This window comes from Myodes glareolus, chromosome 3 (genome assembly GCF_982192425.1).
Source record: "Myodes glareolus chromosome 3, mMyoGla1.1, whole genome shotgun sequence".
NCBI lineage: Eukaryota > Metazoa > Chordata > Mammalia > Rodentia > Cricetidae > Myodes > Myodes glareolus.
In genome coordinates this window covers 76035336-76063021 of record NC_142028.1, presented here as the reverse complement: position 1 = coordinate 76063021, position 27686 = coordinate 76035336, and the positions used below count along the sequence as shown (strand labels likewise).

At 44.8% G+C, this 27686-nt stretch overlaps 1 protein-coding gene across 9 annotated transcripts in view; it reads left to right on the top strand.

Annotated features, from left to right (window-relative positions):
* Eri3 (ERI1 exoribonuclease family member 3) overlaps positions 1-27686 on the top strand; it is a 132203-nt gene that overhangs the window by 12740 nt on the left and 91777 nt on the right. For 5 of the 9 annotated variants that reach the window (XM_048450539.3, XM_048450540.3, XM_048450538.3 and 2 more), the window contains 3 exons: positions 1926-2203; positions 19068-19184; positions 25518-25577. In XM_048450539.3, the coding sequence (XP_048306496.1) occupies positions 1949-2203; positions 19068-19184; positions 25518-25577 (432 nt within the window). In that variant the 5' untranslated portion in view covers positions 1926-1948. The remainder of the gene's footprint in view (positions 1-1925; positions 2204-19067; positions 19185-25517; positions 25578-27686) is intronic. The other 4 variants (XM_085698779.2, XM_048450541.3, XM_085698778.2 and 1 more) reach the window with 2 other exon arrangements.

Below are 27686 nucleotides of genomic sequence, written 5' to 3'. Positions count from 1 at the left end.
CATAGTTGTAGTAATGATGGTAAGCTAATACTTTCTGATCCAGTATATGCTAGACACTGCTCTTGATGTTTTACTTCTGTTCTTATTCCATTCTCACTTTAGAAGTAGATACTATTATTATTGTTGTTACTGTCGTTTTACAGGCAGGGATTTGAAGAACAGAGTGTGCCCATGATGCCATGGCTAGTAAGTGCTGAACAGGAAAAACTTTGCTAGTCAAGACTATTGCCTGTGGTATTGGCAGGCAGAATCTAGTTGATTTATGTACTATGTATACTATAACACATGAAGAGTTTCAAAAGTCTTGCTACCTGACTCAGTTGGTTAGAAGAGATCTAAGTTCCAGAAGGACTTTGCATCTAAACTAGAATGGGGAATGGAACCATTATCATCCTGTCACTTGTTTCCCGATGCTATAGAGGAGTGAGTGCGTGAAGGTTTATTTTGGATCCTGACTCTCAAAGGGACTTTGGTCCTTTTGCCTTTAGAAGAAATTACATAGTGAAGCTCAAGCTTGCCTTTGTCTTCCCTGGACTAGGAGTTCTGGGGGAAGCTATAAAGCAATGATAAAAACAAGTACCGTGCTTGTGTTAGGATCCATGAAGAATCTTTTTTAGTCTTCATGCAATCCTCATGATATATCATGTTTAGATACAGAGACTGAGGGCCCACACTACTGTGTTTCCTAATAAAAACACAGGCAAGGAGTTGTAGCTTTCAGGGAGTCAGGAGAGAGCTGGGAAGAGAAGACATATTTGCATTGTACTTTTTTGTTCAGGTGGCAGTGACCTCATTGGGTCCAAGTGTGTACCACCCTTCACAGGGTGCTGTCCTACCCTGCATGGGGAGACAGTGTTAGAGGCAAGCCTTTGGTTCTGTTGGAATTTGACATCAGGGAGCATAAACTTATGTTACTTTGTGTATTAAATGGTAAAATTTCTTGTTTGAGGAACATTTGTGTATTGGGTCTAATGTGGGGGAGGACACGTTCCTATATTTCTGCGTTGTTTCCTTCTCTTAGATCAGGTTATTTGTGAGTAAAACTTAGGCTTTGATTTTTATATTTAGCTAACCCTTAGAGGAGAGCAGATATTGCGTGAATTTAAAGGGAAAATGTAAAGAAAAAATGATTCTTTTTTTTTTTTGCACATGTTCCCTTAGAAAATTTTACTAGACTTTTAGAAATGCTCCCATTACTGCCACATCTGGGTTTTCTCTTCCCCTTTCCTATTTAAAAGGCCTCACAGTCATTCTGGGCCTCTAGGAGAGAGGGAGGCCCAAGGCAGCAAATGAGGAGGCCTGAGGCTGTTGCCAGCTGCTCCCCAGTTCCCCCAGGGTACTATTTAGCAGTGTGGAGATTGGGATCATCAGAATGTGATGAGCAGAAGTCCCTGGATTGACTTTGTTGGCTCTTGTACTTCCTTGCTGATAGACGGCAGAGGTATGTGGAGATGCCAAGTCACAGGTGGGTGCTCCAGGGGCAAATGATGTGTAAAGAGCTGAAGAGAGCATACAGGAAGTGAGTCTGCTTCTAGGATTCATTGTGCTGTTGCTCACCTCACATTGCTCTGGAATCCTTTGCTTTAACGCTAACTATTGCCTCCTGAGAAGTGACTGCAGAAGTCCTGTCCCTGCTCTCTTTTGAACTAGTGCTCCATTTTACAAATGAAGCCAGTTTTGTATGTTGCTTTGAGAAAGATCTGGGAGACAGAATTGTACTAATAACATTGCAGATGCTGACTTTTAAACTTTAGTAACAAACCATGATTCAGAAAATGGGCCTGGAAACCATGGGGCGTGACTCAGGTTGCATGGATATTCCTGATGACTGGATGGAACCAGGCCACAGTGGGAGGGGAGTAACCCAGGCTCTCTGTTTTTGTTTTGTTTTTGTTTTCTTTTTCTTTTAACTTTCCTCCCCTAAGTTTTAGATGCCTCTGGATGCTCAATGCTAGCACCTTTACAGACTGGAGCAGCTCGATTTTCTTCATATTTACTTTCAAGAGCAAGAAAAGTGCTGGGCTCCCACTTATTTTCTCCCTGTGGCGTTCCGGAGTTCTGTTCCATATCTACCAGAAAGCTGGCGGCCCACGGCTTTGGCGCGTCAATGGCGGCAATGGTGCCCTTTCCTCCCCAGAGGTATCACTACTTTTTAGTGCTGGACTTTGAGGCCACCTGCGACAAGCCACAGATTCATCCTCAGGTAACTGCTGTATCATTGCTTCAGAAAAGGTTGGGTGGGTAAAAGGGAGGGAGGAGTGTCTTGCTTCCTGGGACCCAGAGTTTTCTTCTATCTTCTGACTTTTATTTACTCTTTGAAGTATTTGCCTTCCAAGAAGATTGGTTAAAAGTGTGGTTGGGCAAGACAGAACTGCCAAGTCTCTGTAGAGAGGTGGATACATTGGTTTTTTTTTTGTTTGTTTTTTTTTTGTTTTTTTTTAAATATTCTTTTTATTTATTTATTATGTACACAATATTCTGTCTGTGTGTATGTCTGACAGACATCATTACAGATGGTTGTGAGCCACCATGTGGTTGCCGGAAATTGAACTCAGGACCTTTGGAAGAGCAGGCAATACTCTTAACCACTGAGCCATCTCTCCAGCCCCAATACGTTGTTTCTCCCCTCAGCTTTTGGGAATCAAAATACTTCTTTCCCAGCCTTTCTCCTCTCCTAGGATTCTGTGGTCCCGTCTCCGGCCAGTCTCCTGCCATTGCCGTGTGGTTTGTGAAGGAGTGTTGTGGTAGTCAGCTCCTCAGGTGACCTTCCCTCCTGGTGTTAACATGTCTGCACTGACTCCTAGGTAACCCTGTCTCCAGTGGAATGTAGTAGAAAAGACAGTGTGTGACTAAGGTCAGGTGTGGGTAGCTCTAGGATGGCAGCTCCTCCTGCAGTGCTTACATTGTTACAATGTCTAATTTTGAGATACACAGATCTGTTGATTTGGTGAGAGTAGCTTTCATTAGGAGACCATTGAGACTTGGGAGGCATGACCACTGGAAATCACAGAAAGATAAACTGGCTGCATTTCTGTGGTCAGCTTTTTCTAGAGGGGTATGTCTGTAGAATGTCAGATGGTTTTACCCGTCGAAGACACTACACCCCTTTCCTTTCCTCTTTTCCTCTTTCCTGTTCATGGCTTGCCTCTGGAGCATTGGAATCAGACCAGCCTAGACAAAGACCATGCCCTAAGGGAAGAAACTTGAGGTGAAAGGGAATGTTGCTTGGGAGCTGCCCAAACTACACTTCCATTCTACCTCCTGCTCCTGCCAGTGGGGCTGCGGGTGGGTGGTTGGCTTCTGAGTTGAGAATCCAGGATCCACATTTTAATGTTCCATATTCTCTTTTCTTACAAATTTTCAGCCCCTGGGTATGCCTTAGTGAGCATGACTCTAAATCCAGCACACCTCTGTTGCGTGAGATTCATCTTTATCTCTCCCGAATCTCCATCATCTCTGCATTTGCTGCTTCCTGGAACATGCTTATGTGTATGTGTTTCTTAGCTTTCCACTGGATTATGACCTAGATAGTTACATAGCTCTGTTCACTTATCCTACAGAAAGTCTTGCCAGTGTTTTTTGCAGGTAGAATCTGATCTATGTCTCAGTTTGCTTGGTTGGTGTCATCTTTTACCTCTCTGTCAAGGGCAAGTTCATCTGTCTGTCTATCATCATGTTGAAGATATTATAGTTGGGTTTTAAATCACCTATATTACCTACTTACTTCCCAGACTTAGACTCAAAGGTACCAACTCCCCATCCTCCTTCTTTTTCCCAAGACAGGGTTTCTCTGTGTAGCTCTGGCAGTTCTGGGACTCAGTTTATAGACCAGGCTGGCCTCAAACAGAGATTTGCTTGCCTCTGCCTCCTGAGTGCTGGGATTAAAGGTATGCACCACCACCACTGGTCTGGCATGAAGGTTTTCATGACCCACACTGATTTAGAGCTTGGTGCTGTTTTCCAGGATCTGCACCTGAGTAAAGACTATCTCCAGAATCAATGAACCCTAATGGTGTGATTCCAGGACATTTAAGATGCATTATTAGCTAAGCATTAGTTGTTGCTTTAGAAATCTTGGAGAGAGGCGGCATTGTTGTCTTGCTTATCTTTAAGAGAGGATACGAATGATCTTGGAAATTATAGACCTGTTGGTTTACTGTGATTCCAGAGAAGATACTTGACCTGATCGCCAGATAATCAATCAGCAAACAGCTAGAAGAATGTGGAATTCTCAGTATTAACTTACATGGGTTGTGAAGAAGAGCAAATCCTGTCAGATCAATCTAACCCTTGCTGTGACAAGTGATAGATTTGAGTGGATCTAGAGGAGGTGACAAATGAGACCCAGCTCAATGTCATTAGGACTTTGCGAGTCTGTGGGCACAGGTGCGGGCGTAGGGGGAAGGCGTGTCAGGGTCACACATCTGTATCCTCCGGACACCCGCAAGAAAAAGAGGGAGAGCCCAAGACCTACTATTAATTGCAACTTAAAGCTCCACCTCTTGGGCAGAAGGAAGATCTAAAAGGTTTCTAGGTACCAAGATCCTGATAGAATTCAGAGGAAACTTGGAAGATGAATGAGAGAAAATTTCAATCCCAGATAGGATAGTACCTTCTAGTGAGATTGCTGTGGGTCAGAGCCCCTGCTTTCTAGGTATTCCAGTCAGCAAGGGATGTGAGGAGCTGGAAAAACTCATAGTGGAGGAACAAAAATGCCTACAGGCAAAAAGCAAGCCTAATAAGAAAGAGGATGAATGGAAGATAGTTTTGACCACCGATTTCTTGTTCTTACTAAGTTCAATAATATTTTGTTCTGTATTTTAATAAAAGCTAAAATGCACAGATTTAAATGGAAGGAAGAAAGCTTGAGATTGTGGTAGGAAGGACCTTCCAGAAGAAGCAGGGAAAGCATTAGAATATAATGTGCCGTCTTTCAGAGTGACAGATAGTTGCTCTATGACAAGCTTTTATGGAGAAACCCTGTGTGTTGCTGGGCCTGGGCTAGAACCGCCCTAGCTCCTCTCCAGTCTACTGATTGTCTCTTGTGCTTTCGGTACCTGCCCAGCTGACATCTAGATCTTTTAGACTTTAAAATTTAGAGCATGCCATACCTTTCAGGTATCTGATACAGGCTTTGGCCCAGGAGAGCCCTGTTGTTGTAGGCTTGCTGTGGAGCTCATCTGTCTCTTATGTTCTCTCATCTGTCTCTTATTTTCAAAAGTCTTTGAGTCAGCTTACTGAGAGTATCTTAAAGGAATGTCTCCTTGAAAAACTAACAGGTGTGTGTTCTGTTGGACCTGGGTGCATAACAGTATTGGTTATAAATACAGTAAAACATCTGGTCTGTTCCATTTGTCATCATTTTTGCTGTTTACTTTGTACTTTGTTCAGCTAAGTGAACCTGGAGTGGTTGGTTTGCTAGTAATAGCCTTGGTGTTCTGACTCTGTGCTCATTGTATTTGTTTTACATATTTCCATTCAGATTCAAGTGATAAGTGTTTGTTCAGTTTGAAACTTTTCACTGAGAAACACCTTTTTTCTTAAATGTTCATTTAGATGATTTCAAGTATTTTAGAGACTCTGAATTTCAGCAGTGTGGTTCCTTTCTGTCTTAGGGATTGTCTTCTGATACAGAAGTAGATTTTTATCTGTTTGCAGGAACAGTGGCTCCTTTGTCCTCACTGGCAGGAGCTTGCTTTGCTCATTTTGGTGTGGATGTGCATGATGTGATGGTTGTTGTGACCCGGGGGCCCAGAGAGCAGCCTGAAAGCTTTGGTGGCTCTTTAATTGTACATCTTTAACCTCAGGGCACGTTCTCTCACCACCTCAGTGTTCAGAGGAGACCAAAGCAAATGTAAGTGAGGAAAATGAGGTGTAGGCCACAGCTTGTGGGGAGGATGAAGTAACCTCAGCTGTCTGTGTGGCTTGGGAGGGAAGGCTGCTTCAGCTCTCAGTAAGTCCTGGCTGCTGCCTCCATCCTTCCCTTGGCCTTCTGGGTAGTCTTTCTCACTACTCTAAGTAGTCCTGCCTACTGTTTTCCTTCCATCTGTTTTAAGTGCCCACAGTGTTAGGGGGTAAGGTTTTCTACTGTTTGGTCCTTTGCTGCCCACCTTCAGAAACCTTGGAGAGAGTCCATCTGCATTTTCAGTTAGAATTATGATTAAAGGAGTTCTCTTTTATAGAAAATTGTGCAGGTGCTGGGTTAATTTTGAAGAGCAGGGTGGGGGACAGGGTTGATAGTTGTAGAGGACTAAGACTAATACGGGAGCATCATTTGGAGGATTTCAGCGTGACCTAGAACTGGCACCCCCTTTTTTTTGTGAAAGATGTTTTGGAGAAGGAATTTAGTTAAGGAATTATAAATTAAACTGTATTGATTCCCTCTCTCCTCCCTTCAGGGCTAAAAGATCCCCTGCTCCCTGCACCCTAAGTATTGCTCTTTGCTACGTAACTGCCTTCTTGTTTTCTGTTTTTGATTCCTACAGTCTCTAAGTGATCAAAGGAAAGTACCCTATAGAAAAAGATCCCCTCTCTTCCCCACTTCCCATTAGTTTGCCCTGTTTACAGCTTCTCCAAGTGGGAGGGACTAGGCCCCACTTTTTAGCGAGCTCACTTGTTAGGTTTTGTTCCCTCTGTCTTCACTTTAGTCAGCCTGCCCCCCCCCCTTTTTTTCCTGTACAAACAGACGAAGATGCTGATGCTATTCTAAACTGGGAAATGAAATGCAAAACCGACGTTAATGTAACATTATGGTTGAGATTAAATGCACCAAAATCAGGAAATTCAAAGTTATGCTTCCCCCAGCAACTGTAACTCAGCCTCCTCTGGCGTGTGTCGTATTTTGTGAGTGTGGATGGTGTTATATGTTAAGACATTAAAGTTAACACCATAAGCAGAGCACAAAATGCTTGAGGGGGCTGAGTTATGATGACCATGTGAGCTGTAAGTGTTCTTGCGCAGGCTTCTGACTCCTAGAATAATTTTTTTTCTTGCCCATCAGACCAATTATTGCATTTCTTTTCAGTTATATCTGCTTTAACACATCTCCTCTTCCAGGGTCACTATGAGTGAATTCCACTATTGGTGGCCAGTAATTGTAGGAAGAATGGGTGGTCCACTAGACCCTTTTGTCCTTTTGTCGCTGCTTCCATAAAAGTGACACACACACACACCCCACCCTGGTTAGGCTGTTGTTTCCTTGTGGTTCCCTATAGGGATGGGCCTCATCCTGACTCCCCGTGGCTCCTCTACTAGTGTTTCCTGAATAGGAACAACCTTCACTGTGTCTGTAACTCCATGTGAAAACCAAGAGGCCCTTTTTTAGTTAGAGCAGACATAGCAATGCAGAAGGAAAATATACATTTCAGGAATGAAGCACTGATGCATGGTGGTGCTGCCGTGTGTGTTTGGCACAGCAGGGACAAGATCGAAGTGGGTTTATTTGCTCTATTCAGATTGCTTCTCTACCTTCCCCAGGGTTTATACCTTTAAGCTGCCATGATGTGTAGTTAGGCTGTGGAGTTGCCTGGGGGTGGAGCCAGGAATTTTCCTTGGAGAGCACTGGGTCATTGGTAACAAAATCACCACATAATTTAGTGCAAATCAGGAAACATCCCCCCTAGCCTCTTATTATCCTGGTGGTCTCCCCAGGGCTGAGACAGCTGTTGGAATGCAGGTTTGTCAGGCACTGGGCTAAGTTTGGTGGTAGGAAAGAGCTCCAAAGAATAGGAGCATTCATACATGGTGAATGAAATCAGGGTCGGTAAATAACAGTGACACTGAGCTGCCTTTTAGAGTTTTTGTTGGATGTGACAGATCCAACTAAGTCTGCAAAGGAATGGGGAGGAGCTCATTTTAACCTCATTGGAGGCAATGAAAAAGCCTCTTTTTCCTCTTTGGGTAGCAACTGCTGGAATGAGACCTAGAGCCTACCCTCAAGGAGCTCAGAGTCTAGAGAGTGCGTGTATGTGTGACCACCAACAGGCACTGCGCTGTCATTCCAGGAAAGCATGGTGTCGTGGGGGACAACGGATGGAGCCATCTGCATACTCATAATGTGCAGAAGGGGCAAACAGGCTTCATGTTCTGAGAAATTTAGGAGACCAGAGACATATGGAGGCCTGAGCCCTCACAACTGTTATAACAGGGATTTAAAACAAAACAAAACAAAAAACCCTGATGGGTTTAACAGAGGGAAATTGGGTAGACTGACTTAGTTCTGGGTCGGGCTGGGGTCTGGGTTTTGGGCTAATTTGCCAGAGTGTTAAAAATGTGTGAAAAGAGGTGCCAAGTCCAGTGACTAGTTCACTATGTGAGTTAATCGGGTTGTTTGTATCAGTGACATATTACTTCTCACGTTCAAGTTAGAAGGTCCTGTTGGGATGCCTGTGAGAGCGTGAAGTGTGGAAGCGGTTTAGGAATAGGAACCAGTAAGGTCTGGGCACAAAAACTGAGGGTCAAAGTGGGAAAATAAGAGTTTCTGTTGAATGTGACGAAATCAACTAAGTCAGCAGGGAATGGTGGTGAGGTGGTGGGAGCTCAGGCTGAGGCTCTGAGGCACTGTCGGGGAGGCTGAGCTGGTATGTCAGCTGTCACTGAAGGTGGCAATTGGGTGGAATGCTAAACCTGCTGGGGGGGGGAGGCAGTGTCTGGAGACTGACAGGACATCTTTTCACCTCAAGTTCTGGGGATTTGGATTTGGATCTGCTAGGACATACCTTAAACGGACCAGGGAGGTTTAGGCACTTCAGAAATTAATAAACTAACAGAAAAATGGTTAATCGGTTAACATTGAGAGAATTGTAAAAGAATATAATGAAGAGGCCAGGAAGCCAGGGTAACTAGAAGACTGGCAGGCAGGCAGAGAAAGCAGGGGTCGAGAGTGTCAGCTAGGGGAATGTTGAGAGTGAGTGCACAGGCTTCTCATCCCCTTGCTCTGTCCTGTCCTGTTTTTCTTCTCCCCTGTATTGATTACATTTCTTCTTCAGACTCATCTCAGTGGTTTGACATGAGGAAACTGATACTAGGAGATGCTTTCTCCATTACTGTGTCTTGTTGGGAAAAAGGATTCTGCATCACTTTGATTAAGATGCCATTGGGATGATTATTTTTTATCCTCTTATCCTGGGTGTTCACAGTACTAAAAAGCCCCCCACAGCATTACATTTATGTGATGAGTTCTGAACTTCAGCTGTAAAAATTGAGCCATAGCCTAAAAGCTATGATGAGAGTATTCCTAGATTGACATTAGTGCTTCCCCTCCCCCAAGCCTGTCAGCCTACAGCAAAATGGCAACCAGGCACTAAGAAAATAGAAAAAAGTCTCTGGAGGGAGAGACAAACTTCAGGGAATCTTGAGGTTCCTTGAAATAGTCTGCTATGTGTCCTGTTCCCAGGTGATAGAGTTGGTCAGTGGGAGGCGTGCATATTTTGACTAGCAGAACAGCAGCACCATTACATTGGATGGCTCTGCTTTTCTTCTGAGGGCTGTGGGTTAGTGTCTAGTCCTGGGGAACTGTTCCACCCAAGCGCTCATCTGAGGGCTAAGTTATAGCAGAGACTTTTATTTGGAAATGCCCATATTGCTACAGGTAAAGAGTCCATAGTACAAGCTAAACATTGTAGCATAAAATTTTAATCCCAGCACTCAAGAGGCAGAGGCAGGCAGATCTTTGTGAGTTCAAGGCCAGCTGGTCTAGAGCTTCCAGGACAGCAATAGCTACACAGTGAAACCCTATCTCAAAAAAATGAAATAAAATAAAAACAAAAAGTTCATAGTGCAGTGTGCATGGGGAAGTTGACAGCAAAGTTTGTAAATCAGAATTGAAGTTTAATGCATTGTGGAATGAAAGGACAAAACAGAGTGAACAACTCCAGTCCTTGGGAACAAAAGAAAGATGACCAAGGGTCTAAAAGTAGATGTGGAGAAACTGTTACGTACATTACTTCAGAGGGGTGTCAGTGGGCTGGGTTAAGGTGGTGATGGTAGAAACCGAGAGAAGTTACATGTTACAGCCTTTACATGTGCTGGCTAAGACACAAGCCTAAGAACCACGCTCTTTCATAGCTCCCAGCTCCATTGAAATCTAGTTTCCTGGGAACTAAGTGATTTGGTAAGAAACAGAGTATTTAATCTTAGGTGTCATAATTGAGTTAAAAATCCACACCATGGAGAACATGCAGGGACAGCAACTACAGATAAGTTCCTCTGAAGTAAGGTAGATAGCTGTCCCTCTGAGATATATTTGAGGTACTGTTTGTCAGTGAACTAGAAAAGGTAGCTAGTGATGATAACTGGCAAGAACGTTGGGAATCCTGCTCCCCAAAATCATTGTAACACTTAGAGCTCTGACTCGAGCTCATCCCTTCTTAGTTCAGGGACAAGTTTTGTTTATTCCCAGGGATATTCACCGAGCACCAGCAGCATTGAAAGGGCAACTGGTCAACTGAAAGGGATTGATAGTGTAGTGGCAGGCAAGGGTCATTCGGGCAAAGTCTTTCCCTGGGAAAGTAGTGTAGTTCGTGATCTGAGAACCAGTAGCATCGCCATCACCTGTGAGCTTGTTGGAAATGGTGTGTCAGGCCACACCAGAGCTAAGTAGTCTGCATTTTGACAGATCTTCAGACAGTTCCGTCCAAGAAGACCACATTAGTGGGGGCTAAAGATTTTCAAACTTCAATGAGGGTCAGAATCAGTTGGGTGACTGCTTAAAGCCAGGATTGCTCGCCTTGTCATCAGAGCTTTGGTTCAGCAAATATATGGTGAAAGCTAGAAATTTGCTTTGCTCTTCTAAATTGGTGGTTCTGAACCTGTGGGTCACAACCATTTTGGTGGGGGTACGTGTCAAATGACCCTTTTACAAGGATCACCTGAGACCATCAGAAAACACAGGTATTTACATTACAGTTCATAGCAGCAGCAAAATTACAGTTATGAAACAGCAATGAAAATAATTTTGTGCCTGGGGGCAGGGAGTCACCACAACATGAAGTATTATATTAAAGGATCCCAGGGAATCCTTTAATATAATAATCCTTCCATTGGGAAGGTTGAGAACCACTACTCTGAATCATTTTGTTTCCCTTGAAGAAATAACAGAAAAAAACCACAACTCTAACAAAACAAGATGGAGAGCAAAGCAAGAGGGAGAACAGCATACTGCTGTTGGGTAATGAAACTGACTCTGCAAGGCACTGTGAAGTCAGTTTTTCAGTGCTGGGGCTTGAATACAGGGCCTCAGCTAGATGAGTGCTCCACCACCAAGCTACATTGCTAACCCAGAAATTTGCATTTTTAACAAGTTCCCAAGTGATGGATGTTGTCTGGGGTACTAGGGAATAATTGCTGTTATCTTAGGGAGATGTAACTTCATCACCTATCCAGGGAGAAAGGATTCAGGGCATGATGGGCAATATGTCAGCCTACGTTTTGCTTGCTAGTTGTCTAAGTTTTTAGGTATGTTGTGCTAGTACAACTGCACCCTGTCACATGTGGGCAGAGAGCAGGGACCCCATGAGCTACTCCTTAGAATATGAAGTCATCTGGGCAGACATTACTGGTGCCTGGGGCTGTGGACAGAATTACTGAGCCAAGTTACCTAAGTGGGCCTGGTTCTGCCTCAGTTGCCTGTTGCCCTTCCTTTCTTCACCCCCAGCTCGTGAGTCTTTAGGGAAATTTATGATTGATTGGAAAAAGTGGTCTTTATGCAACCAAACTCTAATATGTCTTGCAAGTTACATGACCCCGCCCCCATTTATCAGACTAACTGAACAGGATTTGGCTGCATGTGTTCAAGTCCCAAAGTGAGGACTCTGGGCCTCTAGAATGAAGAGAGCTGAGGTAGAGGCTGTTCTGACCAGGGGCATGATAGCGTAGTGGCAGAGAGCATGGGCTTCAGAACTAGACATTCAGGCTTGAGTTTTGTTTCCACCACCAGTGAACAGCATGACCTGGGCTAAGTGACTCTCACCCCTTGTACTTCAGTTGTTTATTGAACAAGTGCAATTAGTAATAGCTCTGGGTTTATAGGACTTGTGGGAGGATACAATGAACTAAACATACATGGGAGTGCTCCTGACAGTGCTTATGATGTAATGACTGTATAGGTCAGCACTTAGTAGAATCAGTTCTAGTGTCTGTATAGGAGTATAGCAGGTGACTGGGAGGCCAGCCTTACTTCTCTGGTTCATGGAGAGTCTTCAGGCCTTCTATTCAAGTGGTGGATAGAGGCAGGCCTCTACCTAGAGAGATCTTCCCACGTGCACACACCCACACTGAAATGGTAACTGGAGATTGGCTATTTGCATGACAAACTTAAAACTACCTTAAAGGAACCCCTTTTTTACATAACCTGAGATTGGTTTTTATTAATTACACAACAGACGTATGTATGTATGTATGTGGCTTCAAAGAAGTGTTTGTGTTGTTTGCTGTCCTAACTGTTAACTTCACAAGGCCCTAATACTTGAAGTTACTCAGAGTATATAAAATATTCAAACTGAGGCTGTTTCCAAGTTGTGTGCGTGTGTAGAGAGATACAGGTGTGTGTACTCCAGGATGAGGATATGTTTTTTACAACCTTTGATCTCCTTTACTTACTGATACTGTGGGTTCGTTTTTGTTTTTTTAATTTAAGATTTTAGTAAAGGTAAATTATAACTCACTCTGTTTTCCCACTCCTTAAAGAATAGTAGTTTCTACTTTCAGCCTTGTTTCTACATTTTAATGGCTCTGGGGGCTCTATGAAGATGGGTAGAGGGGGCATGGAGGTGAAAATCAGCCTTTTAAAGCTCTGAGTTTTTCTCCTTCCTTGTCCTGAAACTCCAAGCATCAGCTCTCATCTGTCAAAGTGTAAATCAGCAATTAAAACCCAAACAGCCAAATGCCAAAGATGACCCGGAGCACAAAGCAACTGACAAACAAGTCCGGACAAATCGACGGGTAATTTATAAGCTTTGCCCTAAAATCTAATTATTTGGCAATTCGAATTTGCAGCCAGCCAGGGCTCGGCAATAAATTTAACCCGCCATAAATTATTTAGGAGCAGGCTGTGGTGTAAATCAAAACCACGAGTGTTTGTTTAAGAAATAAGCTCCTTGTGCATAAATGCCCCCCCCCAACTGTTAAGCAAATCATGCCCAGTGTAGCCCTCGCTTCTCCCAGCCTTCTTCCCAATGACCAGGAGGCTCTTTCTTTTTTTTTTCTCTCTCTCTTGAGAAAGGGTTGGTTACCTTTATATCAGACTTCATTCAGACTGAAGCATTTGGCTAAGCCCCATGTTTACTGTTCATGGTTAGATCGCCTTTGGGTTTTATCAGTAAAGGGATAGAAGGAAGGGATAGATTACTTTTACTATCACTAAATTGAGGAAATGCCTGTTTGTTCTTCTTAGATTAATTTGGGCAAGGCATGAAAATGATCTTTTCAGTCCCTTATTTCAGATGGGACCGTAGAAACATCAGCTCAGGCAGAGAAGAATTTGTGCTTTGGGAAAACGGGCTGGACTACTACTGTATTAACCCTTGCCACCAATTCCAGCAGTCAGCTGAGCCCTTTCTGCTTAATGTCTTTTGTTGTTGCCTTACTGTCTTCCTGTGTAACCTAATCTCTATGGATAATTTAGTTGAAGGAAGTTTTCATACCCTAAAAACTAAACCTGCAAGTGTCTTTCCCGTAATCTTCAATAGTGGGCATGAACTTTTCACTTGAGACACAGTGCAGTTTTATCTTCAGTTTATTAAGGGACACACTGGGGTTCATAGTTGATCAGTTTTAAATCAAGTGGTCTCAAAACCTGCGTTCCAGCTCACTTATATAGGTAAAAGCAATGAACATTTGCTTGGTGCTTCCTTTTTGTTTTCTCTCCCTTCAGGGGAAAAATTTCAGCTAGTGTTTTTCTGAGAGAGAGAGTAAATAAATGCAGCCGCTTTAGAAACTTTGGTCCTTTGAACAATCCAGATTCTGAGGGTTTTGTCCTTAGGTGTCAGCTGTGGCCAGTTTCCAGCCACCATCAGCAGGTCAGCTGGATTATTTCACTCTGCCCTCAGACAGCAGGATGGAGTAGGCACTTTGTGAGTGGTGTAGGGTAACTACCTGCTCAGTTGTGGCACTGACAGTCCCATGTTCTAGAAATCACTGGTCCCAGGCAAACTAGACAGTTTGGGTAAATCTGGGGTTAAATGGTTGGTATCAGTTGAGGACGGAAACTGTTTAGAGATGTAAGAATGGATAAAGCCAGTAGACACTGCTTTGGAGTGCTGTGTCTGGGCTTGAACCTGACTCCACTACCTCCATTGTCGTTTTAGGCAGATCACTTCCCAGGAACTGTGGGAAATCCCAGAAAGCAGAGTGTTTCCTGCTTGGCAGATACTAGCTCTGTCTCATACTTGTTAGCCCCTTCCTGTCTGCACACAGATAATGTTGAGAAAGGGAGGACCAAGTGCCAGGACCAGAACCAGGTGCCAGAGATGCTGACTGAAGGCTCAGGTTCCTTGCCTTCCTGAACTCAGCCTTGTGCCATCTTGGCTACAGCATGGAAGAGGCGCTTTAGGAATGTTTCTCTAGGACTTCTGCCTGGGCACCCACACATGCTGCTTTTGGGACATTGAGGGGAGAGTATACTGAGTCCCTACAGAACAGCCAGTCCCCCTCCCTTTTGGTTGCTAGTGACCATAATATCTTTGGACCTTAATTTATTGTGAAATAGCAACAGTAATGATTTCTACCTAATAAGTTGTTTAGAGGCTTGAGATCATTTCTGCTAGCACTTAGCAGAGACTCTTCCATAGAGGAAACAAGAAGTGGAGGGAACAGGATGGTTCCATTCTCTACATGGCAGAGGGTATTGGAGACCATCTCATCTCCTTTGTTCCTTTCCCCAGTCTTGAGCATGCTAGGGAGAGGTCCACATTTCACTGCTGTGCCTGTGCTTGGGCTCTGCTGGCTAAATAAATAGTAGGTGCCTAGCAATATTGACTTATGATCTGATGATGGTATTGATGACAGGACCTATCTTCCAGGATTAGTAAGCATAAAATAAGAAAATGAATGGAAAGGACAAAAGTCTAACACTTGATAATGTCCCTCCACTGTCCATTGTTTGCTCAGGTGTCATTTGTTTCTACTTACTAACTAGTTCAAGCACTTCTCCAAGGTACAAATTACTTATCTCTTAAGTCCCACTTTGTCTAACACAGTAGCCCCCCTAGAAGATTAATTGAATGTGAGTGGCATAGGAAAACAAAGGAATTATTGGGTTATTCTTAAGAGCCAGAAGGAGGGCTTATAAATACAGACTGGGTCTTCCTTCCTCTAGGACAGAAGCTCTCATCTGTCCCTGAAAGAAAGATAAAACAAACAACTCTCTTCTTTCTGGTAGAATAATGAAATTGGGCAAAAGGAAAGGACGAGGGGCAGGGATGATGTTGTTATGATCTGAGAGCAGCTAGAGTAGACGCTAGCACCTAGGCACGTCTTCACAGACCCTTGGGCTGGAGTTGATACCATCTGCTTATAGTACTGGAGTGCTGTCTTTGTGCATTAACAGTCAAGGAAATATTTGCATGGCTTAGGCACACCTGATTCGTAGCTGTGCCATTGTGCTGCATAGGGCTCCTCTCCATGACTGTGCTGTATGGACTGGTGCTGTGGGGCGTGGGCTTGCTGAATAGTATGGGAAGGAGGGAAGTATCTAGTGACATCTTCCTTATCTGATCCCTCAGAGTGTCTTCTTTTGTAAATTTTATTTGTAATTATGTGCGAGTATGTCTGGGTGTATACATGTAAGTACAGGCTCCCTGATAGGTTAGAGGCTTTGGGTCCCCTGGAAGTTAGTTATAGGTGGATGTGAGCCACCTGACATTGGTGCTGGGAGCTAAACTCGGGTTTTTTGCAAGAGCAGCATATGCTTTTAACAACTGAGTCATCTCTCTAGCTCCATTTAAAACTTTTAAAAAGATTTTGAAAGAGTCTTCTGTCACAAGCTCCTCTTTGCATTTCAGTGATTCAAAATAGGTCATGTGCAGTCATGTGGTTACAGCTCCTGATGCTGCTGAGGAAAGACTCCAGAGGAGCCATGTTGTGTATCTCTCTCGTGAATCCCCCTTGATTTTTGAGGAATAAGCCTGGCTGATGAACCGACACTCTGTGTCCTGAGTGTCTGAGACATTTTCTTTCTTTCTTTTCTTTTCCCCCATGGAGCTGAGACAGGTCTCAGGAGGGTGTCACTGAATTTGGTCTCTAGCTCCATGTCCCTGTGAGTGAAGGAACTGGCAGCAGGACAGTTTGAATGCTGAGCTGCAGAGCCTGCTGAGAAAGCTTATTCAGTTCTGGTCAGAGCAAGAGCTGAAGCACATTCTGTTTTATAATACTAATGAAATTCCAGATCTGTAATAGCATTTCAGATATCTAAAACAAACCGTGTGCTTGTAAAAAAGTGGAAAGAGATCAACTTTAACTCATACATTCTTGGTAATAGAGGTTCCCCCCCCCATTTATGTTTGATAGATATTTTTGTTTCCAGAGGAATGTCAACTCCTAATTTCATAATGTATCACAGGCTTAAGAAAATTGAATTTAATAAAAGCCAAAGATGAATGGCATCCTTAAAGGTCCCAACACTTGTCTTTATTAAGCAGGACAAACTGCAGGTCTCCAAACACTGTTTCTTTCCAAATGAAAGTTTAAATGAAAAGTACAGTTGTGTCACAGGTTAAATCTCATTGCGGGCCTAGCTAACATTGTTAGTGAGGGGCCGACTCTCTCTGTTTTGTAAGATACCAGGCCAGCCAAACTCACCAGGCTGTGGAGCTCTTTCTATTGGGGGAGTATTTCTCCTACTTAGCAGGAGAAGGAGGATTTACTACAAATTCAGGGGTCACAGAGGGCCTGACTCATGAGCCACAGCTCAGGGCTGACTCTTGGGAATTGTGGATATGTGAATTTTTAGGAACAGCAGTATGTATGGTGTATGTACTCAACTTAGTTTCTGGGGCAAAGCTCCCCTCTGCTTTGCCTGCTTTGTGGTCCTTTGTGGGAACAAAGGCCTAGCCAGTTGGAGAATGACCCTTCACTCCACTGGGAGAAGTGTCTCTCATCTGTCCTAGGCAGCAGTCCAGGCCTTTTTGCCCTTGCCTTGCATCCATTAAGCTCTTCTCGTGTCTTGGTCATAAGTTCCCTTCGGTTTCTTCATCTCTGGGACTCAGCCCAGGGGACTAGGCAAGCTCCCTTCAGCTTCCCCATCTTTGGGCATCAGCCTAGGGCAATGGTTTACAACCTTTGGGTCATGACCCCTCAGGGGGTCTATCGACTCTTTCATAGAGGTAGCCTAAGACCATTGGAAAACACAGATATTTACATTATGATTTGTAACAGTAGCAAAATTACAGTTATGAAGTAGAATGTAAATAATTTTGTGGTTGGCGATCACCACAGCATGAAGAACTGTATTAAAGGGTCACAGCATTAGGCAAGTTGAGGACCACTGACCTAGAGGAACTAGGCAGTCAGGACCTTTAAATTTCTCTGCTATGAAATCTAACTGCCTTGATTTGTTTTTCAGCCTTACTGTTACATTTTGAGTTTGAAAATAAAATAAGTCCAGCCAGGAATTGCTGGCATACACCTTTTATCCCAGCAAGATGTCTGAGTTCGAGGCCAGCCTGGTCTACAGAGTGAGTTCCAGGATAGCCCGGGTTACACAGAAGACCATAATATTAGTGAATCTATTTCTCAAGGGTGGTAGTTGTATTTTTTGGGATGTGCAGGCAATTGACAACTTTCTGTTTTCCCACCCACTGATTCACTGAGTGGGGTCAGTACTCAGCAGTGGTGAGTTCTGTATTGTGTCTCTAGGCAGTCTCTGCAGAGAACTAGTTTGCCTTGGTTTTGATGATGCCGGAAGGATGTTCTCTGGAACGAGGGTTCTGGGGTACGTCTGCCCCTGGAGCTGATGGTTGGGGCCTTTGTATGGGCAAAACTACTTTCTTGTCTCTGCAGTGAAGGCTTTTTTCACATGCTAATTTTACTTGGAAGGTTTTGCTTTTATTTATTTTTTTATTATTTCCTATTTGTCTCTTCCAGATGTTTTCAGGGCAGTTTTTTTTGTGTGTGGGTGTTGTAAACTAATTCCATTCATGTTTTAAAAATTTATGAAAGCGCTAATAAAAATGTCAAAGTGGTAAAAATGTTAGCTTTTCCTCTGCTTTGATTAAATTTTGCAAACTGTTTTTGAATATTAAAAAGCAATATATTTTTTTATTCTCTCCCCTTGGTTTCCCTCTTCTTTCTGGTGCGCGTGCTCTCTCCTGCCCTCTCCCCCTCTGGAGCATCCCTCCCTTTCCAGAAACGATGTATGAGGCGTGCTGCACAGCCAGCGTTCTGCAAGCCTGTTTGCACACCAGGACCTTGGTGCTGTGCATCTCTATTAAATAACGGAGACAAATTAATCTTAGAGACACCAAACAAATTGTCACTCCTCCTCCTTCTCTTCCATTACCTTCCAGCGGACTGGGAAGGGCTTGCTAAGCGGTTGGGCGGGTAGGGGCAGGCGAAGGGGAGTATGCAGAGCTTGAAGGAAAGGTGGGAGACACTGGCCTCTATTCACTTGTGTTCTGTTTTCTCCTTCTCTCTGATAGCCTCTTTGGCTTTATTTGGGGGGCTTGTTTTGTTTTTTTTTTTTTTTTTGTTCTTCAAAAACTAATGAAGACACCCCTCTCACACACACCCCAGCAATGTTTAAGCTTCATACTAGAAAATCTGTGTCTGTTCTGGTGACTGCTTACTTACCTAGAGAGCCAGACCTTTTAGAACAGCAGCCTGGGTAAGAGAGGAAAGGCCTTTCTTTCTTGTAGAGGCTCAAATGATGGGCCCCTGTTAGGGAAACTGGCAGGCAGATTATACTACTGTCTTCCTTCCTAAAAACTGTGGGGAGGCTTGTTGACATCCCCTCTTCTAATGCTCGGTGTGGGCTGCAGGAAGAATGAACTATTCTTTCTCGGTCTGATATAGTTATTTGAAATGGTTGATCATAAGCATGACTTACCTTCTCTTCTGTTTCTTTGGTATTCTAGGAAATCATTGAGTTCCCCATCCTGAAGTTAAATGGCCGTACAATGGAAATCGAGTCTACCTTTCACATGTATGTCCAGCCTGTAGTCCACCCACAGCTTACCCCCTTCTGTACAGAGGTAAGGCTGCTGGGAGAGGAGCTCTGGGATTGTTGGTTCATGCAGGCCACTCAGGGAAAGCTAGATCAGACCAGCGGTTAAGGCAAGAACCCAGCAATGGTTTCTTTAGTCTGTGACTACTTGAGTATATGTCCCCAGTGATACTGTTTACCCCAGACTTTCCAACATTTCCCTTTCTTCTTATCCCCAACATTCCTGGCAACTTGACCTTGGAGTGTATCTCTGAGTAGTATGGAACTCAGGCTCTTTCCTGTTCCATTTTCAGTAGGGCCTGTTGGGAAGAGTGAGGATTTCAGCCACATTGTTATACTCAGTCGTTCTGACTGATGGTGATGTTGCTCTGTCCTACTGCAAAGTAAAGCACAACTCTCCCACCAAGGACAGAGAAGACAGGTTGTCCAAGGCTCAAATGCCCTTGTCTAGTCTACATTGTCTGAAGTTTAGCAGACCCCATTTTGCAGACTGCAAAAATGGAGCTGAAATTTTGATGCCTACTTGAGGTTTAGAAAAGTTCTCAGCAGAGAGAGGAGCCTGGGAGGGCCGACTCCCAGAATGGTCAGAAAGAATGAGAAGTTTTCAGTGGCTACTTTCCCTGTAATGTGCCATGCCATGCATTCTGTGGTGGAATCACTGGTCAGGCATGCATGGGAGCAGAGGTGACGGAAAACATTAATTTGGAGCTGAGATATACTGAGCCTTTGTGCCTTCATATAAAGGCACTTCACTTTCTACGCATAAGTGAAATAGGGGAAAGAAGTACTTAAGGGATCCCAACAGTTTTGTTGGTTTTGTGGAAGAGGCTGGGGAATGGCCTGCTAGCTATAGTGGGCAATTCAGTGGGCCCTGAGGCTGACTAGCCCAGATACTCCAGAGCTGCTTCTGATCTCATAGCCAGTGTTTACCATCTGGCCAAAGTGGGCCTTTTATGCCATACAGCCATCTGTCCAGGTGTCCAGTCTCCTAAGCCTTTCTTTCATTCTAGCTCATGATGTTGAAGCTTTCCCTCATTTTCTCCCTTCCCCCTGGAAATTGCCTCTCCCACTAGGGCGAGGGGCTAATTGGCCCTTTGCTTCCTTTTAGAAAAGTCATCTTTCAACAGTGAAAGGTTACACTAGCCACCCAACAGCCTGGAAGCCATGCCAAGCCCTCTTCCTATCTGGTTAACTTAGTTTCGGGGAACAAATGATATGGGGATATTTAGGCTGGTGTGGCGCTCTGAGGCTACACTGCCTGGTGTAAACCAGAGGCCTAGATCTTGGAGTGTTTGCTGCCTGTTCAGGAATGGCAGAATGCTGCTGGTGCCGGCCTTTGACAAGGGTAGGTGCTCCAGAACCTGGGGATGGAAGGCCAGAGAGCATCATCCTCCAGTGCAGTTTCTGGTGCACTTTGTGAGACTACAAGGAAAGCCTGTTTTTCTTCTTGATAGTTTTACCAAGAACATTCATGATTGGAAGGTGATGGGAGTGGTGTTGGGCACAGCTGTTTTGAAGACAAAGATCTGGTTGTGAGAACTCAGTGCTCTCCAGACTCCTAGTTCCCGCTCTGTCCCCACCTGTTGCAGTGTGTACTCTGTTCTTGTGCTCCAGACCTGCTTAGGTGGCGTCCTTCCTTGGTACACAGCCTGGATTGTGCTTATCCCAAAATCATATTGATAGCTTGTATTTTGATTATTTATCTGTTTTGCTACTCAATAATGCATTTCTAGAGTGCCGATCCATTTCTGTCCCATTATGAGGCTTAATACCATGTGTGCTCCATAAAACAAGGGAGATGTCTGCTTCCTCTAAAGTTGCTGTAATGCTGTTGACTTGGCCTTTTTATTTATTATTATTGTTATTATTAGTTTTTTTCCAGACAGGGTTTCTCTGTGTGGCTTTGGAGCCTGTCCTGGAACTTGCTTTGTAGACCAGGCTGACCTCAAACTCGCAGAGATCCTCCAGCCTCTGCCTCCCAAGTGCTGGGATTAAAGGTGTATGCTACCACCACCTGGCCAACTTGGCCTTAAATATATATATATATATATATATATATATATATATATATATAATATTCTGTCTGTGTATATGCCTGCAGGCCAGAAGAGGGCATCAGACCCCATTGTAGATGGTTGTGAGCCACCATGTGGTTGCTGGGAATTGAACTCAGGACCTTTGGAAGAGCAGGCAATGTTCTTAACCTCTGAGCCATCTCTCCAGCCCCAACTTGGCCTTTTTTTAAAAAACAAAAGCCATTCATCTGTATTTGGAGGGAATGGACACATGCTTTGATGTGTATTGGGCAGAGAACAACTTGTGGGAGTCAGATTTTCTTTCACTGTGACTCCCAGGAATTGAATTCAGGTTCTTAAGCTTGGTGATAAAATTGGATGAGCCATCTTGGTGGTCTCTGACTTGTCCTTTTGAATGAGTAAAGTCTCTGGAAAACCTCACATTACCTCAGTGTTGTCCTGACCCTGTACCAGCTGTAACTAGGTCTTAAAGAGAAGTATGGGTACAGGGTAAGGCCTCATCTGCCCTGGCAATAAGCCACTTTTGATGTAGCAGTGGGTAGAGTTAACCTACCCAGAGACTCTAATAAATGTGCAAGCAGTGGTCTCACACTTCTAGATTTTACCCAAGCAGCTTTTCTAGCAGAGTTTATTTCTCAAATGCACAAGAAGTTCTTAAGAACCCTAATATGGTAAGGTGCAGGGGCATGTGCCTATAATCTCGGCACTCTTTAGTCAGAAACAGGAAGATGAGGAGTTCAGTGCTAGCCTGGACTACATGAGACTGTCTCAGACATACAAATAGGTATACATGATCACTCATGCCTGTAATCCTTGTACCTAGGAGGCTGAGATAGGAGCCTGGGAGTTGGAGGCCAGCCTGGGTTAACTTAGTGAGTTCAAGGCTGTAATTACAAAGGTCCAGGACTATATCAAAAAAAACACCCAAACAAAACCTCTAACCTGTGTTATGTGCATATATGTGTGAGCACATGCTTGTACAGTGCTGGGCCACCGAGAGATAGCTTTGGCCTGAGCAGGACTGTAGCCCCACAAATACTCATGTTGCTTAGTGAGGAGGGGCTCAGCCTCCTGAGGTACCGCCTCAATCCATATACACACACCCTGAATATGGCTCTAGTGTAGACGGGTGGATGTTCCTCTCCTGCGGCATCTGGAATCTGTCCCAGCTTGTGAGCTTGTGCTCCAGCAGCTGGCCGGTGGTAGTTTCTGGCCATGTACAGTCTCTTGTTGTCATGAGAAAAGAGAGAGAGAAATACCCTTTTTGCTAAATGCCAGTAAAGGGCTTTGTCTTGCACCTGTACTTATAAAGGGTGAGATTTATTGGTCTTTTTGTGTGAGAAGAAAGAGTGAGTCTGGGTATCAGATTGCAGACCAAAGACAAGTGCTTATGTAATCAACAAACCGGCTTGGTGTCGGATGCGATTGTGTTGGAGATAAACTGTGAAAGGAGAAGGCCTGGCCGCTGACGTGCTGTTGGCACTGAGTTTCCTGGGCTGCCTCCTGGAGTTGCTACTGTTTCAGATAAAGCCAGCTCATCCCTGGACAAAGCCCTCGTGTAGGTTGGGGTGTTGGAACCAATAGTATGACCAGTCAGGTCAAAAGTACCCGCCTGTGGTTTCCGTCTGGAGAAGTGGGAGTTAATCTGTAATTCCTCAGTGAAAGGAGCCAGAGAACACACATTAATTCTTCCTCCCACCTCTCCTACCTTAAGTGGTTAAGGCCTCTGAGCCCCCTTTAGCCTGCGAGCCCTGGTTCTCAGCTTAACAAATACTTGGCTCTGCTCTAGTACCTTTCATTGTAAGGATATGAAAGCCCTTTTGCAAACATATACTAATCTAAGTAAGGATGGACTTAAAACCACAGCAGGAAAGATTTAAAGTTGGCCTAAGATTGAACTTCCCAGTTAATTTTATCAAGGACAGGGACTAACTTTTTCAGTTTTAGCCCCCTTCATCCAGTGTACCCTGGCAGAGCTAGTAAGAGGTGGCTCATTCTTTGGGTGATGAATCTATCCCTCCAAGAACTCTCTCAGTCCCCTAAGGGCTAGGAGGCTTCCCTTAGGAGGCTGTGTCTAGTTGAACTATTGTTGAAGCCTTTGTCTCTGATGCTGACTTTAGTTTCAAAGGACTTCATTGGTGAACCACACTGCCTGGCCACCAGTGGAAATGTTTGTCATCTAGGAAGCATGGTGAGCACAGTTGACCTCCATGTGGGGACAGGTGGGCCTGGCTTGCAGTGAGGAGTCCTACTCACTCTAGTAGTCCTACCCCTCTAGTAGAACACCTGTGTGGCCCCTGATTTTCTTTTTTGGTGACTCTGTGTGTGTGTGGTGTGTGTGTGTGTGTGTGTGGTGCTAAAGTTTAAATCCAAGGCTTTGAGTGTGCTAAGCAAGTGCTGTGCTGCTAGACTATGGGTGTAGTGTGTTTCTTACGCACATCTGGTTTTCCCAGGGCCTCGGTTCTTGCTCTGTGCCTTTGTCTGCACGTGTAAGACTTTCTGAAGCCTCCAGTGTTGAACTTCTCTGAACTCCTGTGGGTAGAACCAGAGGAGGGGCCTGGCACTCATACTAGATGCAGACTGGTGCTTGGACCCTGGGGCTTCCAGAAGTGAGAGTGGCTATGGGCCTTTCTACCACAGCCTTGACCCAACCCATCCCTCTACCCTGGAAGAATTTAGTGGGAACGAACAAGGCTATGGTAAACAGCTGTAGGCCCTGGTTGTCAGTCTATCTTCTGGAAAGTGGACCTGAAGTTGAGATTGAGAGTTTCTCCCCGAGTCTTAGTCCCTGTGTGTCTGACAAAAAATGCAGAACAATTTTTTGTCTGCTCTGGGTGCTACCCGGGCTGGGCATATGAGGGCACTGTGGTGACAAGGGCAAATTCCAAGATGGCAAGGCTTTTATGTTCCTGTGCAGACCCCTGCTGCTTTGGCACATAGTAGGTGCCAGGAGAATGAACAAGAGGAACGCTCTGTTGTCAAAACCTCCCTCCCATGCAGGCTGCCTCACCTCCCTCGCGCTGTAGCAGGAGACCAGTCTTTTCTACTTTTTGACTCAGGCCCTCCCTCTGCTGGGCAGTTCTTTGGTCTCCCGAGCAAGGAAAGGGTGTGGAGGTGCCAGCCGGGTGGGCATGCTGTGGGTTAAAGCCTTGCGAAACAACAGTGTAGTTAATCTTTCTAATTTATTTTCCTTTTAGACCATGGGAAGTCTGTAGGCAGCAGCTGTTACCCAATTAAAATACAGATTAATATAAAAACAGTTTCTGGAATATAAAATAGAGTGGCTGTGTCCTTACACTTCCTTAAAATACCACCTAATAATGACTTGATGAACTACAGAAACCCACCTAGAGGAACTCAGCATTCTTAAAATGAAAATTTCTTCCCTAAAAGGTGTGTATTACCATTCCATGTAAGTCACTATGAGAAAATAACCTTCCCTCTTAGAGCCAGCACTTTCTGCGAGTTGGGTATTTGGTATTCATTAAATGTAATTATAGTTTAATTGGAGTTTTAGGCCCCTTCCCCCACTTCAACAAAAAAGTTGTTTCCAAGCCAGCCCGACATACTTCTCTTCGTGAAACTAGCCAAGGACATGATGGCCTTGTGGTTTCTAGCTAGTGTCTGACACAGGACCTCAGGCCTCAGATACTGATAGGAAGTCTATGCTTACTCTGTGCTTGGGGGATATTTTTACTCTAGAAATAATAAAGCAAAACAAACTTGTTTAAAGCTAGGCCTGACCTGGGCACTGCCTATACCTGTGAGTCAGTCCTTAGGCCAGAGTCTATACAATAGGCCTTTTCATCTCTGTCTCCCCACTGCTCATAGGTGGCCTTCTAGCTTGGCTAGATGGCGTTGAGAACTGAGGTGTGCGGATTTCTGAGGAGCTTCACTGTGTTTGGGGAAGTGCTGGATTAACAGGCTCAGAGAAATGGACGACTCAAACCCCAAGTGTGCCAGGTGCCACGGGAACTTTTGTGAACCTTGTGTCTAATGTGCCTTAAGACTAATTTGTGGAGACTTATTGCACCTGGTGAATACAAAAGACATGTAAGATTAAAAGAAAAATTCCTCCCAAATAAAAGTTTAAACAAGCATGGAGCCTGTCCTGCTGTTAGCCTGGGTATGCAGGCCCATCTCAGGCGAGGCTGCTGTTGGGATGTTCATATAGCATCCTCAGACATGATCTCAAGCTCCTGGCCTGGCTCTGACCTTGAAGCAGTGAGGATTCAACCCTCACATTGGGAGGAGGAAGAGAGGTAACAGAATGGACTTCCAGCATCTTGGTTTTCTATCCAAAGACTGTTTTTCTTTGCTTACAGCTCACCGGGATCATTCAAGCCATGGTGGATGGCCAGCCAAGGCTGCAGCAAGTGCTGGAGGTAGGTTGAACGACCTTTAATTCCTGACCTCTGACCTCTTCCTGCTGCCTTTCTTTCCCTCCCCTCCAGAGAATGTAGCCGTATAATTTGACTATGATTATGGCTTGATTAGAATAACATTTGCTGTCACATCAGTGACATGCTGTTGAGAGTATTGAACCATTGATCTGTCATCTCCAGCTGTTCCCGTCAGGGTTACTGACAAGATGTCCAAGTGCTGCCAGGAGTCAGGCAGAGCCCCTCCTTTCCTGGCCTGTGGCCCTGTACAGGAGGCCTGCGCTGGGTGGGCTGGGGCAGGGGAGCTGCTTTGCAGCCTTATGGGATTAGCCTCAGGGACTGGAGGTGTTTTTGTTTAGCTTTGGTGTTGGCTTCTTGTGGCATGTGAGCACTTCATTAACTCACCCAGAACTCCCATCAATGGCTTTTGTTTGCTGTCAGCTCCTCAAGGAGCTGCAGCCGGCTGCGTGCCCCACTGCAGCTTGCTGCGGGATGCGATGTGCCTGTCGGGTGCAGAGGCTGCACTGGGTAATGATTCCTAATCAGAATAATTACAACCATTGCCTATGTGAGGGAAATCAAATTAAAGACTTTAGAACTCTTGGCAGAGACCACACTTCTTGGGTATTCTCCTCAGGGAATTGGGAAAGGTTAAGGCGCTGCTTCCTGTACTCCAGCTTGGGGGGAATAAGGAAGAGGCTATGCTTGGTCTCAGCCTCCCTCCCCTCAACCCCTCCAGCCTCAGGATTTTCTAAGAAAAAAGGTTCATTCTCAGCCCTGCTCTGTAGAGGAGGCAGACAGCAGCAAGCCTGTAGATTTCACTGGGTGCTTTATTTGTTTTTAAGACTCATAAATCCAAAGCTTAGACCTTATCAGTGTTCAGGAGGAATAGCAAGGCTCATTGACATTGGAGGTGTACAGCAAAAAAGTGGAGTTATGGCATCAAAAGGGAAACTTCTCCCCTCAGCCATGAATCCTGTCCCCCGAGGGAGCATTGTGCCCTGAACATCCTGGACCCATCAGGATAGAACAGGTCTCAAAGGCAGGCTCAGCTTACCTCAGTGGCAGTGGGGACTCCACATCCCTGGAGGTCCAGACATGTCAGCTCAGTTTTGGCCATGGTGAGGACACTTGCAGTAGATGGCAGAAGGGAGGGGAAGGTAACTCCTATTTGCCTCCCTGGTTTACTGCCCTTTTGAGAGGTAGTCCATTGCTAGGACTGATGGTTGCACTCCTTGCCAACAGCACCCCCAACCACCCTTGCTCTAAGGGAGAATAGAGGAGTGACAGTGTTCCCCAGGAATGTCTGTTGCTGGGGTCCTGACAGAGTGTTCTGGGTCAACTCCAAATCAGGGTCATTAAAGTAATGGTTTGAGTTGAGGGAAGATGTGTTCAGAAGACACCTTCCTGAAGTAGGCTGTTTAGGATGTTCTCAAATTCATCCACGCCTGGGACTTTTAGTTGAGAAGGGAAGATTTCCAGCATCAACCCGAGTAGAGTTTCTGGAGGACAAGGACACCTTACTGGTCCTATTAGTCTTGAGTCAGTCACCCCATACCCCGCCCAGCCCATGCGCAAGGCTGAGTTACACCCAAGTCAGTCTCTCTATTTATGACTCCAAGTTCCCTTGACTGAAAATTGGCCTTGGATCAGTGCAGAGACAGTTCATCTGCAGTGACAGGAGGAAGACACAGGGGATATTAAATGTGGGTGGCAAGAATAAGTTTCCCTCTGCTGTTTCTATTATTTTAGTGAATCAGGTCATCATCACGTACTGAAAAGAAAAGAAAGCACTAGGCTTACAGAACTAAACTGTGAATTCTTGTCCCAACCAAAGCAGCCAGCAAGATGCTTACCAGACTCATTTGTTTGGAGTAGAGCTCAGGCTGGGCTCACTACTCTGCCAGGGATGAGAGGGGCTGCCCAATGGATGAGTTGTCGTATGGCTCCTATCGCTTCTCTTCATTTAGGCAGAACAGGGGAGACCAGGCCTGAGTGTCTGGGCAGACTCACAGTGAAAGATGCTCACCAAGTTTCTGCCACATGGTCGAGTGTGAGTACCTCTTGGGCAAAGGTGATCATGCTGGCTGAGTCCTTCTGACAGTCCTGTCC